The sequence below is a fragment of the Sus scrofa genome, chromosome 4 (assembly GCF_000003025.6).
Source record: "Sus scrofa isolate TJ Tabasco breed Duroc chromosome 4, Sscrofa11.1, whole genome shotgun sequence".
NCBI classification, from domain to species: domain Eukaryota; kingdom Metazoa; phylum Chordata; class Mammalia; order Artiodactyla; family Suidae; genus Sus; species Sus scrofa.
This window is the reverse complement of record NC_010446.5, coordinates 42258815-42275472: the sequence shown is the minus strand read 5'-3', so window position 1 is coordinate 42275472 and position 16658 is coordinate 42258815. Positions and strand designations below refer to the sequence as shown.

Genomic DNA, 16658 nt, shown 5'->3' with positions numbered 1-16658 from the left:
GCCATTTATGATAAACCCACAGCAAATATAATCCTCAATGGGGAAAAACTGAAAGCCTTCTCACTCAAATCTGGAACAAGACAGGGATGCCCACTCTCACCACTGCTCTTCAACATAGTTTTGGAAGTCCTGGCCACAGCAATTAGACAAACAAAAGAAATAAAAGGCATCCATATAGGAAGAGAAGAGATAAAACTGTCACTGTATGCAGATGACATGATACTATACGTAGAAAACCCTAAGGACTCAACCCCAAAACTACTTGAACTGATTAATAAATTCAGCAAAGTGGCAGGATGTAAGATTAACATTCAGAAGTCAGTTGCATTTCTGTATACCAGCAATGAAACATTAGAAAAGGAATACAAAAATATGATACCTTTTAAAATTGTACCTCACAAAATCAAATACCTCGGAATACACCTGACCAAGGAGGTAAAGGACGTATATGCCGAGAACTATAAAACTTTAATCAAAGAAATCAAAGAAGATGTAAAGAAATGGAAAGATATTCCATGTTCCTGGATTGGGAAAATCAATATTGTAAAAATGGCCATACTACCCAAAGCAATCTACAGATTCAATGCAATCCCTATCAAATTACCCATGACATTTGTCATAGAACTAGAACAAACAATCCAAACATTTATATGGAACAACAAAAGACCCAGAATCGCCAAAGCAATCCTGAGAAACAAAAACCAAGCAGGAGGCATAACTCTCCCAGACTTCAAGAAATACTACAAAGCCACAGTCATCAAAACAGTGTGGTACTGGTACAAAAACAGACAGACAGACCAATGGAACAGAATAGAGAATCCGGAAATAAACCCTGACACCTATGGTCAATTAATCTTTGACAAGGGAGGCAAGAACATAAAATGGGAAAAAGAAAGTCTATTCAGCAAGCATTGCTGGGAAACCTGGACAGCTGCATGCAAAGCAATGAAACTAGAACACACCCTCACACCATGCACAAAAATAAACTCCAAATGGCTGAAAGACTTAAATATACGACAGGACACCATCAAACTCCTAGAAGAAAACATAGGCAAAACACTCTCTGACATCAACATCATGAATATTTTCTCAGGTCAGTCTCCCAAAGCAATAGAAACTAGAGCAAAAATAAACCCATGGGACCTCATCAAACTGAAAAGCTTTTGCACAGCAAAGGAAACCAAAAAGAAAACAAAAAGACAACTTACAGAATGGGAGAAAATAGTTTCAAATGATGCAACTGACAAGGGCTTAATCTCTAGAATATATAAGCAACTTATACAACTCAACAGCAAAAAAACCAATCAATCAATGGAAAAATGGGCAAAAGACCTGAATAGACATTTCTCCAAAGAAGATATACAGATGGCCAACAAACACATGAAAAAATGCTCAACATCGCTGACTATAAGAGAAATGCAAATCAAAACTACCATGAGATACCACCTCACACCAGTCAGAATGGCCATCATTAATAAATCCACAAATAACAAGTGCTGGAGGGGCTGTGGAGAAAAGGAAACCCTCCTGCACTGCTGGTGGGAATGGAAACTGGTACAGCCACTATGGAGAACAGTTTGGAGATACCTTAGAAATCTATACATAGAACTTCCATATGACCCTGCAATCCCACTCTTGGGCATCTATCCGGACAAAGCTCTACTTAAAAGAGACACATGCACCCGCATGTTCATTGCAGCACTATTCACAATAGCCAGGACATGGAAACAATCCAAATGTCCATCAACAGATGATTGGATTCGGAAGAGGTGGTATATATACACAATGGAATACTACTCAGCCATAAAAAAGAATGACATAATGCCATTTGCAGCAACATAGATGGAACTAGAGAATCTCATCCTGAGTGAAATGAGCCAGAAAGACAAAGACAAATACCATATGATATCACTTATAACTGGAATCTAATATCCAGCACAAATGAACATCTCCTCAGAAAAGAAAAACATGGACTTGGAGAAGAGACTTGTGGTTGCCTGATGGGAGGGGGAGGGAGTGGGAGGGATCGGGAGCTTGGGCTTATCAGACACAACCTAGAATAGATTTACAAGGAGATCCTGCTGAATAGCATTGAGAACTATGTCTAGATACTCATGTTGCAACAGAAGAAAGAGTGGGGGAAAAACTGTAATTGCAATGTATACATGTAAGGATAACCTGACCCCCTTGCTGTACAGTGGGAAAATAAAAAAAATAAAAAAAAAAAAGAAAAGAAAAGACAAGCAAAAGAAATATTTGCAAATCATATATGTGATAAGAAATGTCTGTACAGAGTATATAAAGAATACTTATAGACTGTTCTGCTCAGTGGAAATGAATCTGACTAGTATCCACAAGGACACAGGTTTGATCCCTGGCCTTGCTCAGAGGGTTAAGAATCTGGCGTTGCTGAGAGCTGTGATGTAGGTCGCAGACATGGCTCCGATCTGGCATTACTATGACTGTGGTATAGGCCACCATCTATAGCTCCAATTTGACCCCTCACCTGGGAACCTTCATATGCCGCAGGTGCAACCCTAAAGAGACCAAAAAAAAAAAAAAAAAAAAAAAAAAAAAGGAACACTTACAACTCTTTAAAAAATTTAAAAAAAAGTAAACAATTCAACTTAAAAAAAGACAAAGGATATGAATAAGACAATTCTCCAAAGATACAAAAATGGCCAATAAGCACATATAAAGATGTTGAACAACATTACCCATCAGGGAGATAGAAGTCAAAACCCCAAATGAGGAGTTCCAATTGTGGCTCAGCTGGATAAGAATCCAATACAGTGCCTGTGAGGATTCGGGTTTGATCCCTGGCCTCACTAGGTGTGTTAAGGATCCACCATTGCCTCAAGCTGTGGTGTAGGTCACAGAGGAAGCTTCAATCCGGTATTGCTATGGCTATGACATAGGCCTGCAGCTGCAGCTCCAATTCAGCCCCTAGCCTGGGAACTTCCATATGCCACAGAGGTGGCTGAAAGAGGGGGGAAAAAGAGAGAGAGAGATTACCTCACCCATAGCATGGTTATAATCTAAAGACAACAACAATGCCTGTCGACCTGGATGTGGAACATAGTATTCATCAAACAGTAATGGTGGGAATGAAACAATACGTCTGGCAGTTCATTAAAAAGTTAACCACACCAAAACAAACAATCCAAAATTTTATATGGAACCATAAAAGACCCAGAATTGCCAAAGTAGTCCTAAGCGGAAAAAAAAAAAAAAAAAAAACAAGGAGGAGGCAAAATTCTCCCAGACTTCAGGCACTATTACAAAGCTACAGTAATCAAATAGTGTGATACTGGTACAAAATCAGACAAACAGACCAATGGAACAGAATAGAGAGCCCAAAAATAAACCCAGACACTTACTGTCAAACAATCTTTAACAAAAGAGGCAAGAATATAAAATGAGAAAATTACAGTCTCTTCAGACAGTGGTGCTGGCAAAACTGGACAGCTGCATGTAAATCAACAGAACTAGAACACACCCTCACACCATGTACAAAAATAAACTCAAATGGCTTTTTTTTTTTTTTGCTTGTTAGGGCTGTACCCAGAGCACATAGAAGTTCCCAGGCTAGGGGTCGAATTGGAGCCACAGTTACCAGCATATGCCACAGCCACAGTAACTCGGGATCCAAGCCACATCTGCGACCTACACCACAGCTCAGGGCAACATCAGCTACAAGACCCACTGAGTAAAGCCAGGGATCAAACTCACATCCTCATGGATACTAATTGGATTTGTTTCCTCTGCACCACAACAGGAACTCCCAAAATGGCTTAAAGACTTAAACATAAGACAAGACACCATAAAACTCCTAGAAGAGAACATAGGCATCAACCATACAAATATATTCTTAGGTAAGTCTCCCAAAGCAGTAGAAATAAAAACAAAAATAAACCAATGGGACCGAATCAAACTGACAAGTTTTTGCACAGCAAAGGAAAACATTAAAAAATAGACAACCTACGGAATGAGAGAAAACAGTTTCAAATGATGCAAACGACAAGGGCATAATTTCCAAAATATACAAATAACTCTTACAACTCAAAAGCAAAAATGAAAAATGGACAGAAGACCAAAAGAGACATTTCTCCAAAGAAGACATACAAATGGCCTACAGGCACATGAAAAAATGCTCAACATCACTATTAGAGAAACGCAAATCAAAACTACCTCACACTAGTCAGAATGGCCACCATTAATAAGTCTACAAATGATAAATGCTGGAGAGGGTGTGGAGAAAAGGGAACCCTCCTACACTGTTGGAAAGAATGTAAATTGGTACAACCACTATGGAAAACAGTATGGAGGTACTTCGGAAAACTAAATATAGAACTACCATATGATCCAGCAATCCCACACCTTGCATATATTTGGACAAAACTTTCAATGAAAAAGACACATGCACCCCTATGTTCATACTAGCACTATTCACAATAGCCAAGACATGGAAACCTAAATGTCCATCGACAGATGAATGGATTAAGAAGATGTGGTACAGGGAGTTCTTATCGTGGCTCAGAGGAAACGAATCTGATCAGTATCCATGAGGAAACAGGTTCGATCCCTGGCCTTGTTCAGTGGGTTAAGGATCTGGCATTGCCGTGAGCTGTGATATAGGTCACAGACATGGCTCAGATCTGGAGTTGCTGCGGCTGTGGCATAGGCCAGCGACTACAGCTCTGATTCAACCCCTCGCCTGGGATGTGTGGCCCTAAAAAGACAAAAAAAAAGTAGATGTGGTACATATACAGAATGGAATACAACTCAACCATAAAAAGAAAAAAATAATGCCAGCTGCAGCAACATTGATGGAACTAGAGACTCTCATATTAAGTGGAGTCAGAGAGACAAATACCATAGGATTAATGATATCACATATCTGGAATCTAATATATGGCACAAATGAACCTATCTACAGAAAAGAAACAAACTCATGGACATAGAAAAAAGACTTGTGCTCTTGTCAAGGGGGAGGGGGAGGGAGTGGGATGAACTGGGAGTCTGGGTTTAATAGATGCAAACTATTACTTTTGGAGTGGATAAGCAATGAGATCCTCCTATACAGCACGGTGAACTATATCTAATCACGTGTGATGGAACATGATGGAGGATAATGTGAGGAAAAATGTATATATATATGTATAACTGGGTCGCTTTGCTGTACAGCAGAAATTAACCGTTACAGATAGAGCACTGTAAATCAACTATAAGAAAAAAAAAATATTTTTGGAGTTCCCATCGTTGCTCAGTGGAAATGAATCTGACTAGTATCCATGAGGATGCAGGTTCAATCCCTGGCCTCCCTCAGTGGGTTAAGGATCTGCCGTTGTTGTGAGCTGTGGTGTAGGTTGCAGATCTGAAGTTGCTGTGACTGCGGTATAGGCCACTGGCTACAGCTCTGATTTGACCCCTAGCCTGGGCATCTCCGTATGTTATGGGTGTGACCCTAAAAAGACAAAAAAATTTTTAAAACACACTTAGAAATCTTTAAAAAAAAAAAAAAAAGTTAACCATAGAATTCTCATATGATCCAGCAATTCTACTCCTAGGAAAGTACCCAAAAAAAATGAAAACATATGTTCACACAATAATTTATAAACCAGTGTTCATCAGTATTAGTCATAATACCTCATAAATTTAAAAAATAGAAACAACCCAAACACCCATCAACCAATAGATGCATAAATAAAACATGGTATATTAATATAATGAAATATTATTCAGTGTGGTAAGCAGAATAATGCCTGTGGATATGTTATTTTATGCGGCAAAAGGAACTCTCCAGATGTGGTTAAGGACCTTGAAACAGAGAGATTGTCCTGAATTACCCCAGACAGGCCCAATCTAACCAAATAAGTTCCAGTTTCAAAGAACCAAGGAGATGGCAATATAAGGACTCAAACTGCTAACATTTGTTTTGAAAATGTAAGAAGAGGACCATGAACAAAGCAATGCAGGTGGCCTACAGAACCTAGAAAAGGCAAAGGAAACATTCTTAAAACCTACAAAAATTAAAGCAACACTGCTAACACCTTGATCTTAGACCAGTGAGACCTGAGTTAAACTTCTGACCTACAGACCTATAAGAAAAAACACCTGCATAGTTTTAAACCACTAAATTTGTGGCAATCTATTACAGAAGCAAGAGAATATACATTCAGCAATAAAAAGGGATAAATTACTGACACATGCTATAACATGAATGAACCCTGAAAGCACTAGCTTAATTGAAAAAAAGTCACAAAAGGTTATAAGTATGATTCCATTTACATAACAGGCAAGTCTATAGTAATAGAAAATAGATTAGTGGTTGCTAAGGGCTGGGGAATTGGGATGCGCTGACATATGCTATTTCTTTCTGAAATGATTAAAATGTTCTAAAATTGATTTTGGTGATCACTGCATACTCTGAACATACTAAAGACCACTAAATTATAGTCGGTAGATTAGATGGTATGTGAACTGTATTTAAACAATGCTACTTTTACCAAAAAAAAAAAAAACACCTTATTTGAAGTGAAAAACTGTTTTCACTTTACATTATGGCCAGGATTCTAAAAGAATGTAGGATAAAAATAAACAGATGCATACCAAAAAACACAGAGTCAAAAATTAGTAGATGTTTTCAACACAAAGACAAAAAATCAGGAGTTCCCATTGTGGCTCAGTGGTAAAGAACCCAACTAGTATCCATGAGGACATGGGTTTGATCCTTGGCCTCGCTCAGTGGGTTAAGGATCTGGCATTACCATGAACTGTGGTGTAGGTTGCAGACATGGCTCGTATCTGGCTAAGGCACAGGCCTGCAGCTATAGCTCTGATTCGAGCCCTAGCCTGGAACTTCCATATGCGGAGTGTGTGGCCCTAAAAAGACAAACAAAACAAAACAAAACAAAAAGACAATTAATTTAAAGCCTTTAATCAATTAAAGCTCAGTGGGTTAAGGAGTACCCTGATGGCCTAGTGGTTTAGAATTTGGCATTGTCGGAGTTCCCATTGTGGTGTAGCAGAAACGAATCCGACTAGGAACCATGAGGTTTCGGGTTCGATAACTGGCCTCGCTCAGTGGGTTAAGGATCCAGCGTTGCCATGAGCTGTGGTGCAGGTCACAGACATGGCTCGGATCCTGCATTGTTGTGGCTCTGGTGTAGGCTAGCAGCTGTAGCTACAATAGACCCCTTAGCCTGGGAACCTCCATAGGCTGCAGGTGCAGCCCTTAAAAAAAGCAAAAAAATAAAAAAAAATTAAAAATAGAATTTGGCATTGTCATTGCTGTGCCTTGAGTTTGATCTCTGGCCTGGGGAATTATGCATGCCATAGGTGTGGCCAAAAAAGAACATAAATAAAAACAAAAGCTGTAAAGGACAAATATCCGATAAATATACAAAAAGGTGTTTAGCATCACTAGTCATTAAGAAAATGAAAATCAAAATCCCAGTGAAATACCACTTCACACCAACGAGGATGACAATAATTTAAAAAGAAAAAAAGGCAACAAAAACAAATTAACCAATATTGCTGAGGATGTGGAGAAACTGGAACTCTAACACACTACTGGTGGGAATGTAAAATGGTGCAGTAGTTACGGAAAACCATTTGATAGTTCCTCAAAAGCTAAGCATAGAATTCCTATATGATTGAGCAATTCCACTCATAGATAAAAGACTGAAAATAGGTCCTCAAAGAGAAATCTGCATGCCAATATTCACAGCAGTATTATTCACAGTAGCCAAAAATTGGAAACAATCCAAGTATCTATCAATAAATGAATAAATGAATAAAAAATGGTATACCATTTATTCAACCACACAAAGCACTAAAGTTCTGATACCTGCTACATGGATGACAGTACACTAAATGAAACAAGCCAGACACAACAGGGCAAATATTCATGATCCTATTTATATGAGGTGCCTAGAGTTGTCAAATTCACAGAGACAGTGGAATAGTGGTATTACCTGATGATTACAAAGTTTCTGTTTAAAGTAATGAAAAAGTTTTGAAGATAGATAGTGGTGATCATTGCACAACACTGAGACTATAATTAACAACCACAGACCTGCAAGCCTAAAAATGGTAAAATGGCCAATTTTATGTTATCTATATTTTACAATAAAAAAAGAGAAAAAAGACTAGTAGACTTTAATCTCTGTAACACAAATGAATCAGAAAATTATAGAGAAGATTGCCTATTTTATATGCTTTCTATAACCCTGATATACATTAATATACCTAGGACCAAAACAATCCTTTCTCATAGCAATAAAGAATACATATTATGACTATTTTGAGCACTTACTTTTTATAAGTAAAAATGAAAGGAAATGTCCAGTACAGCGATATAAATCATTATTTATATATGCTTTGTCTTTAAATTGCCTTATCTAAAGAGTTCACTTATTTGATACCTTTAAGAAGAACACTAATCAGAGTAATTCTTTTTTTACAAAAATCTCCACCCCTACCCTTGCAGAGGTTACCTTTCATTGTTACCAAAAGTTCACTTTATAGACCTAACCCAAGTTAATTATAGGCCATTCCTTTAAAATATGTATATGTATTTACTCATTATTTCTAAAGTTTTTAGAAGACTTTGTCAGAGATACTGAAAATTCCTACAGGCAGTAAGTATTGTTAACTGTTTAAACGGCATTTTGTAAAAAATACATGCTTCTCCATACTATGCTTCCTTTTCAATTTTTTTGGTTTTTACCTCAAATAATTTTACATCTGAATTCAGCTTTTTACCTCTTCATTCAGACCTGGATCACTTCTTGCTGGTGGTATAAATCTTGGTTTTTTTAAAGGATTCCCTTGCAACTGACTTGGTGCTGCAGATCGTCTCATATTGAGCAGTATCAACCTGAAAAACACACAAAACAAAAACCACCTAATCAGAAGTCTGATTAGAATCACCTCCAAATATATCATCACTACAATCATGACATCTTTAAAATCTTAAAAGAATAAGCCTGTAAGAAGCCTTAGAGGAGTTCCTGTTGTGGCTCAGTGGTAAGGAACCCAACTAATATCCGTGAGGATGTAGGTTCGATCCCTGGCCTCAGTCACTGGGTTAAGGATCTGGTGTTGCCATGAACTGTGGTGTAGATCACAGACATGACTCTGAACCGGCATTACTGTGGCACAGGCTGGCCACTGCAGCTCCAATTCAACCTCTAGTCTGGGAACCTCCATATGCCCTGGGTGCAGTCCGAAAAAGCCAAAAAAAAAAAAAGTCTTAGAAAATAAGTTCAACAGCTAGTAACATTTTATTTTTCATGACAAAGAGCTCTAGAAAAGTATGTAAGATTTAAATTACATGCTGCAAATCTGAGCATACATTGTATCACTTTTGATAAAAATATAGACTAGATAATGATGATACAGACTTTAATGCAATTTATATAACAGTTTCAAAATCAAAGGAAATATAATTATTCACATATATATATCAAGTGTGTTGCTTTTTTTCTATTCTACTAATCCATAAATGCATGAGGGTTGCATCATGCTTGTTTTCTGCATCACTCAGAGGGGAGCATCGACCACAATGCCAGATATATTACCATCACTAACAAATATTTTTAAATGAGTGAATACAATCTTGGCAATTAAAAGAAGAAATTTACAGTTCAATTTATTATCATCTTATTTACTTTTAAAACGATGGAATATTGGAGTTCCCAACATGGCTCAGCTGAAACGAATCTGACTAGTAGCCATGAGGACCCAAGTTCGATCCCTGGCCTCACTCAGTAGGTTAAGGATCTGGCATTGCCATGAGCTGTGGTGTAGGTCACAGAGGTGGTTCAGATCTGGAATTGCTGTGGCTGTGGCATAGGCCGAAGGCTACAGCTCCAATGTGACCCCTAGCCTGGGAACCTCCACATGCCACTGGGCATGGCCCTAAAAAGACAAAAAACATTAAAAATTTTTAAAAATAATAAAACAGTGGAATATTTTAAATATATAAATCAGGAAATAAGAACCAGGTTTCTTGGGCATTCATTCCCTTGTGGCTCAGTGGGTTAAGGATCTGCTGTGAATTGGGTCACTGCTGTGTTGCAGGTTCAATCTCTGGCCCAGGAACTTCCATATGCCATGGGTACAGACAAAAAGAAAACCAGAAGAACCAGGTTTCTTAACTTTTTTTTTTTCTTTTTTTTTTTTTGCGTTCTAGGGCTGCACCTGCGGCATACGAAGATTCTCAGGATAGGAGATGAATTGGAGCTACAGCTGCCAGCCAACACCACAGCCACGGCAATGCAGGATCTGAGTTGCATCTGCAACCCACACCACAGCTCAGAGCAATGCCGGATCCTTAACCCACTGAGCGAGGCCAGGGATCAAACTAGCAACCTCATGGTTACTAGTCAGGTTTGTTTCTGCTGTGCCACAATGGGAAATCCCAGGATTCTTAACTTTCAGTATTACTTCCACCAGAAGGACACAGGTGAGAGAAATAAAAGACAACAAACTTACACGCATACATCAGACCCCTGCAATGGACATTAGCAAACACTCCTATTCAAGGCAATTTCGCAAAACACTACCCAAAAGGCCATCACCAAGGATGTACCAAAATTACTTGTTTAACACAGAAATTCCACTTCTTGGAATTTACCCTAAGGAATTATCAAAGATAGCTTCAAAGAATTATGTATAAATGTAATAATGCCAATATTACTTATAGTAGAGGTAAAGAGGAAATGTAAATGTCCAGAACAAGGTAGTAGATAAATAAGTTATATCATATGTCACACCCACACAACAGAATACACTCTCTTTACACACCACTAAAACAATGAGTAGTACTGCAGTGTCCCAAGGAAGACATGTACTCTTCCTCTAGGCCTTTGCACTAACCTTCCCCTATACAGTGTTGGGAATGCCTTTACCCATTTTTTCCTGGTCTGAAAATTTCAAATTAAATCCCCTCAAAGATTACATCAGAGAATCTTCCTATGTGTGGACTACACAAGCACTTTTCACACTGTAATGAAACTGCCTATTAATTCCCTCAAGCTGTAACTCCTAGACCAGGCAGGAAGTCGTACAATCCATTCATCACTGTTTTGCCAGAATCAAACTCAACAATTTGTTTGTTAATCAATAATTTTTCAGGCATTAATGGGAAAGAAAATAACATTTTTTTTTCTTTTGTCTTTTTGTCTTTTGTTGTTGTTGTTGTTGTTGCTATTTCATGGGCCGGTTCCTCGGCATATGGAGGTTCCCAGGCTAGGGGTTGAATCGGAGCTGTAGCCACCGGCCTACACTAGAGCCACAGCAACGCGGGATCCGAGCCGCATCTGCAACCTACACCACAGCTCACGGCAACGCCGGATCGTTAACCCACTGAGCAAGGGCAGGGACCGAACCCGCAACCTCATGGTTCCTAGTCGGATTCGATAACCACTGCGCCACGACAGGAACTCCCAGAAAATCACATTTTAAAAGAATGTTTGGTGTGGGGGATTAAGATGGTGGAATAGAAGGACCGGAGTTCAACTTCTCTCCTAAAAACAACAAAATTACAACCAAAGGCTGAGCAATCTTCAACCAAATGGATTGGAAAATCTCAAAAAGATATCCTACTCCCAAAGACAAAGAGGAGGCCACATCAAGAGGTAGGAGGGTAGATTGCGAGATATAAGCAACCCCATACCTCCCAGGTGGGAAGCCCCACAGACCAGAAAGTAACTGGTTCACAGAGACGCACCTACAGGAGTGAGAGTTTTAAGCCCCACGTCGAGTCCCCACGCTTGGGGATTTGGCACTGGGAGGAAGAGCCCCCGGAGCATCTGGCATTGAAGGCCAGTGGGGCTTGTGCACAGGAGCTCCATGGGACTGGGGGAAACGGAGACCCCATTCTTAAAAGGCGCACACAGGCTTTCATGTGCACGCGTCCCAGGGCAAAGCAAAATCTCCATAGGAATCTGGGTCGGACCTGACTGCCATTCTTGGAGGATCTCCTGGGAAACCAGGGGTGAGTGTGGCTTGTTGTGGGGGAAGGGCATTGGAAGCAAAGCTCTTGGGAATAGTCATCAGTGTGCCTTTCTCTGGAGGTGGCCATTTTGGGAAAATCTGGCCCCACCCATCAGTCAGCTGCTGAGAAGGCCCAGGCCAAACAACCATCCAGGTGGGCTCACGGCCTCAACCTTTAGTAAACAGGCTGCCTAAAGACCCCCCCCCCCCCCCCCCCCCCCCGCCCAAGGCACACAGCCGCCTCTAATCCCATCCAGAGACAAAGCCCCACCTACCAGAGGGATAAGAATCAGCTCCACCTACCAGTGGGCAGGCCTCAGTCCCCCCATCAGGAAGCCTACAGCAAGCCCCCATACCAGCTTCAGCCACAAGGGGGGCGGAGACCAGAAGTAAGAGAGGCTACAACTCTACTATCTATAAAAAGGTCACCACACCAAAAACCTATAAAAATGAAAGGACAGAGAACTATAACTCAGATAAGGGAGAAAGGAAAAAACCCCAGAAAAGTGATCAGGAGATGCTTAGCCTCCAGGAAAAAGACTTTAGACTGTTGATGCTGAAGATAATGGAAGACATTGGAAATAAACTAGAGGCAAAGATGGATGACTTGGAGTTCCCGTCGTGGCGCAGTGGTTAACAAATCCGACTAGGAACCATGAGGTTGTGGGTTCGATCCCTGCCCTTGCTCAGTGGGTTAACGATCCGGCGTTGCCATGAGCTGTGGTGTAGTTTGCAGACGCGGCTCGGATCCCGCGTTGCTATGGCGTAGGCCGGTGGCTACAGCTCCGATTCAACCCCTAGCCTGGGAACCTCCCTATGCCGTGGGAGTGGCCCAAGAAATGGCAAAAAGACAAAAAAAAAAAAAAAAAAAAAAAGGATAACTTACAGGAAATGCTGAGCAAAGAGATGCAAGATATAAAACTTAAGCAAGAAGAGATGCAAAATACAAATAACTGAAATAAAAAATTCGCTAGAAGCAGCCAACAGCAGAATACAGGAGGCAGAAGAAAGAGTAAGCGAGGTGGAGGACAGATTGTGGAAATCATGGATGCGGAACAGAAAAGAGAAAAGAGATTGAAAACAAATGAAGAGAGTCTCAGAGAACTCTGGGACAACATTAAACGCACCAACATCCATATTATAGGGGTGCCAGAAGGAGAAGAGAGAGAGAAGGGGACAGACAAAATATTTGAAGAGATAAGAGCCGAAAAGTTCCCTAACATGGGAAAGGAACCACTCACTCAAATCCAGGAAGCACAACGAGTACCATATAAAATAAACCCAAGGAGGAACACCCCGAGACACCTATTAATCAAACGGACCAAAATTAAAGACAAAGAGAAAATCTTGAAAGCAGCTAGGGAAAAGAAACAAATAACATACAAGGGAACCCCAATAAGGTCACTGGCAGATTTTTCAGCAGAAACTCTGCAGGCCAGAAGGGAGTGGCAGGATATACTTAACATGATGAAAGGAAAAAACCTCCAAGCAAGACTACTTTACCCAGCGAGGCTCTCATTCAGATTTGAAGGAAAAATCAAAAGCTTCACAGATAAGCAAAAGCTGAGAGAATGCAGCAACACTAAACCAGCCTTACAACAAATACTAAAAGAACGTCTCCAGGCAGAAAAGAAAAGGCCGCAACCAGAAACAAAAATACCACAAATGACAAGGCTCACCAGTAAAGGTATAGATACAGTAAAGATACGAAGTCATCCACGCACAATTATGCCACCAAAATCAGAAATCGTGAGAAGAGGTGGGTACAAATGCAGGACACTGGAGATGCACTTGCAATTAAGAGACCAACAACTTAAAACAATCCCATATATATGTGTGTGTGTGTGTGTGTGTGTGTACAGACTCTACACCAAAATTTCAAAATAACAGCAAACCAAAAATCTACAATTGATACACAAACAAATAAGAAAAGCCAACTCAAATACAACACTGAAAATAGTCATCAAACCTCAAGAGGAGAGAACAAGAGGAGAAGGGAAGACAAAAGAGCAGCAAAAACAAATCCAAAGCAATTAATAAAATGGCAATAATAACATACATATCAGTAATTACCTGAAATGTTAATGGACTAAACGCCCCAACCAAAAGACATAGACTGGCTGAATGGATACAAAAACAAGACCCATATATATGCTGTCTTCAGGAGACCCACTTCACTTCTAGGGACACATTCAACTTGAAAGTGAGAGGATGGAAGAAAATATTCCATGCAAACGGGAATCAAAAGAAAGCTGGAGCGACAATACTCATATCAGACAAAATAGACCCTAAAATGAAGAATATTTTAAGGGACAAGGAAGGTCACTACCTGATGATCAAAGGATCCATCCAAGAAGAAGATATAACAATTTTAAATATCTACACACCCAACATAGGTTCACCACAATATATAAGGCAACTGCTAACAACCTTCAAAGGACAAATCGACAATAACACAATCATAGCGGGGGGCTTTAACACCCCACTTACAGCAATGGGCAGATCATCCAGACAGAAAATCAATAAGGAAACACAGGCCCTGAATGACACATTAAACCAGACGGACCTAATAGGTATTTATAGGACATCCCATCCAATAGCAACAGAATACACATTCTTCTCAAATGCACATGGATCAGTCTCTAGGACTGGTCACATCCTGGGCTACAAATCCAACCTCAGTAACTTTAAGAAAATTGAAATCATATCAAGCATCTTTTCCGACCACAACGCTATATGACTGGAAATCAACAACAAGAAAAAAACCTGCAAAAAACACAAACACGTGGAGACTCAACAACATGCTACTAAACAACCAATGGATCACTGAAGAAATCAAAGAGGAAATTAAAAAATATCTAACAGCAAATGACACCAAAGATACAACACTCCCAAACCTATAGGATGCAGCAAAAGCCGTCCTAAGAAGAAAGTTCATAGCAATACAAGCCCACCTCAGGAAACAAGAAAAAGCTCAAATAAACAAGCTAACTTTACATCTAAAGCAGCTCTAGAGAGAACAGACAAGACCTAAAGTTAGTAGAAAGAAAGAAATCAAATCATAAAGATCAGAGCAGAAATCAATGAACTAGAAACGAAGAAAACCACAGAAAAAAGATCAATGAAACGAAAAGCTGGTTCTTTGAAAAGATCAACAAAATTGATAAACCCTTAGCCAGACTTGTCAAGCAAAAAAGAGAGAGGACTCAAATCAATAAAGTTAGAAACAAAAAAGGAGAAGTAACAACGGACATCACAGAAATACAAAGGATCATAAGAGACTACTATGTGCAACTGTACGCCAATAAAACGAAAAACCTAGAAGAAATGGGCAAATTCTTAGGAAGGTACAATCTTCCAAAACTAAACCAAGATGATGGAGAGAAGATGAACAGACCAATCACAAGTACTGAAATTGAAACTGTGATTAAAAAACTTCCGACAAACAAAAGTCCGGGACCAGATGGCTTCACAGGTGAATTCTATCAAACATTTAGAGAAGCGCTAACACCTCTCCTTCTGAATCTATTTCAAAAAATTGCAGTGGAAGGGATACTCCCAAACTCATTCTATGAGGCCACCATCACCCCGATACCAACACCAGACAAGGACGCCACACAAAAAAGAAAACCACAGGCCAGTTTCACTGATGAACATAGATGCAAAAATCCTCAACAAAATACTAGCAGACTGCATCCAACAATACATTAAAAGGACTGTACATCATGATCAAGTGGGATTTATCCCAGGGAGGCAAGGGTTCTTCAATATCCACAAATCCATCAGTGTGATACACCACATTAACAAACTGAAGAATAAAAACCACATGATCCTCTCAATAGACGCAGAAAAAGCCTTTGACAAAATCCAACACACATTTCTGATTAAAAAAAAAAAAAAAAAACCTTCAGAAAGTGGGCATAGCGGGAACCTACCTCAACATAATAAAAGCCGTATAGGAAAAACCCACAGCAGACATCATTCTCAGTGGTGAAAAGCTGAAAGAATTCCCGCTGAGATCAGGAACCAGACGAGGATGTCTGCTCTCGCCTCTACTCTTCAACATAGTTTTGGAAGTCCTAGCCACGGCAATCAGAGAAGTAAAAGAGATAAAAGGAATCCAAATTGGAAAGGAAGAAGTAAAACTATCACTATTTGCGGATGACATGATACTATACCTAGACAGCCCTAAAGACTCTACCAGAGTACTGTTAGAGCTCATCCGTGAATTTGGCAAAGTCGCAGGATACAAAATCAGTACACAGAAATCGACGTCATTTCTATATACTAACAATGAAAGATCAGAAAGAGAAATTAGGGAAGCAATCCCGTTTACCATTGCATCCAAAAGAATAAAACAGCTAGGAGTAAACCTACCTAAAGAGACAAAAGACGTGCACTCTGAAAACTATAAGACCCCGATGAAAGAAATCAAAGATGACGCAAAGAGATGGAAAGACATAATTTCCATGCTCTTGGATTGGAAGAGTCAATATTATCAAAATGACCATACTACCCAAGGCAATCTACAGATTCAATGCAATCCTTATCTAATTACCAAGGACATTTTTCACGGAACTCGCTATTTTAAAGTTTGTTCGGAAGCACAAAAGACCCGGAATAACCAAAGACATCCTGAAAAAGAAAAATGG

At 39.7% G+C, this 16658-nt stretch overlaps 1 protein-coding gene across 1 annotated transcript in view; it reads right to left on the bottom strand.

The window, feature by feature from the left end:
- RAD54B (RAD54 homolog B (S. cerevisiae)) overlaps positions 1-16658 on the bottom strand; it is a 119927-nt gene that overhangs the window by 93936 nt on the left and 9333 nt on the right. The window contains 2 exon segments of the mRNA XM_021089101.1: positions 8735-8766; positions 8769-8884. Of these exon segments, the coding sequence (XP_020944760.1) occupies positions 8735-8766; positions 8769-8868 (132 nt within the window). The 5' untranslated portion in view covers positions 8869-8884.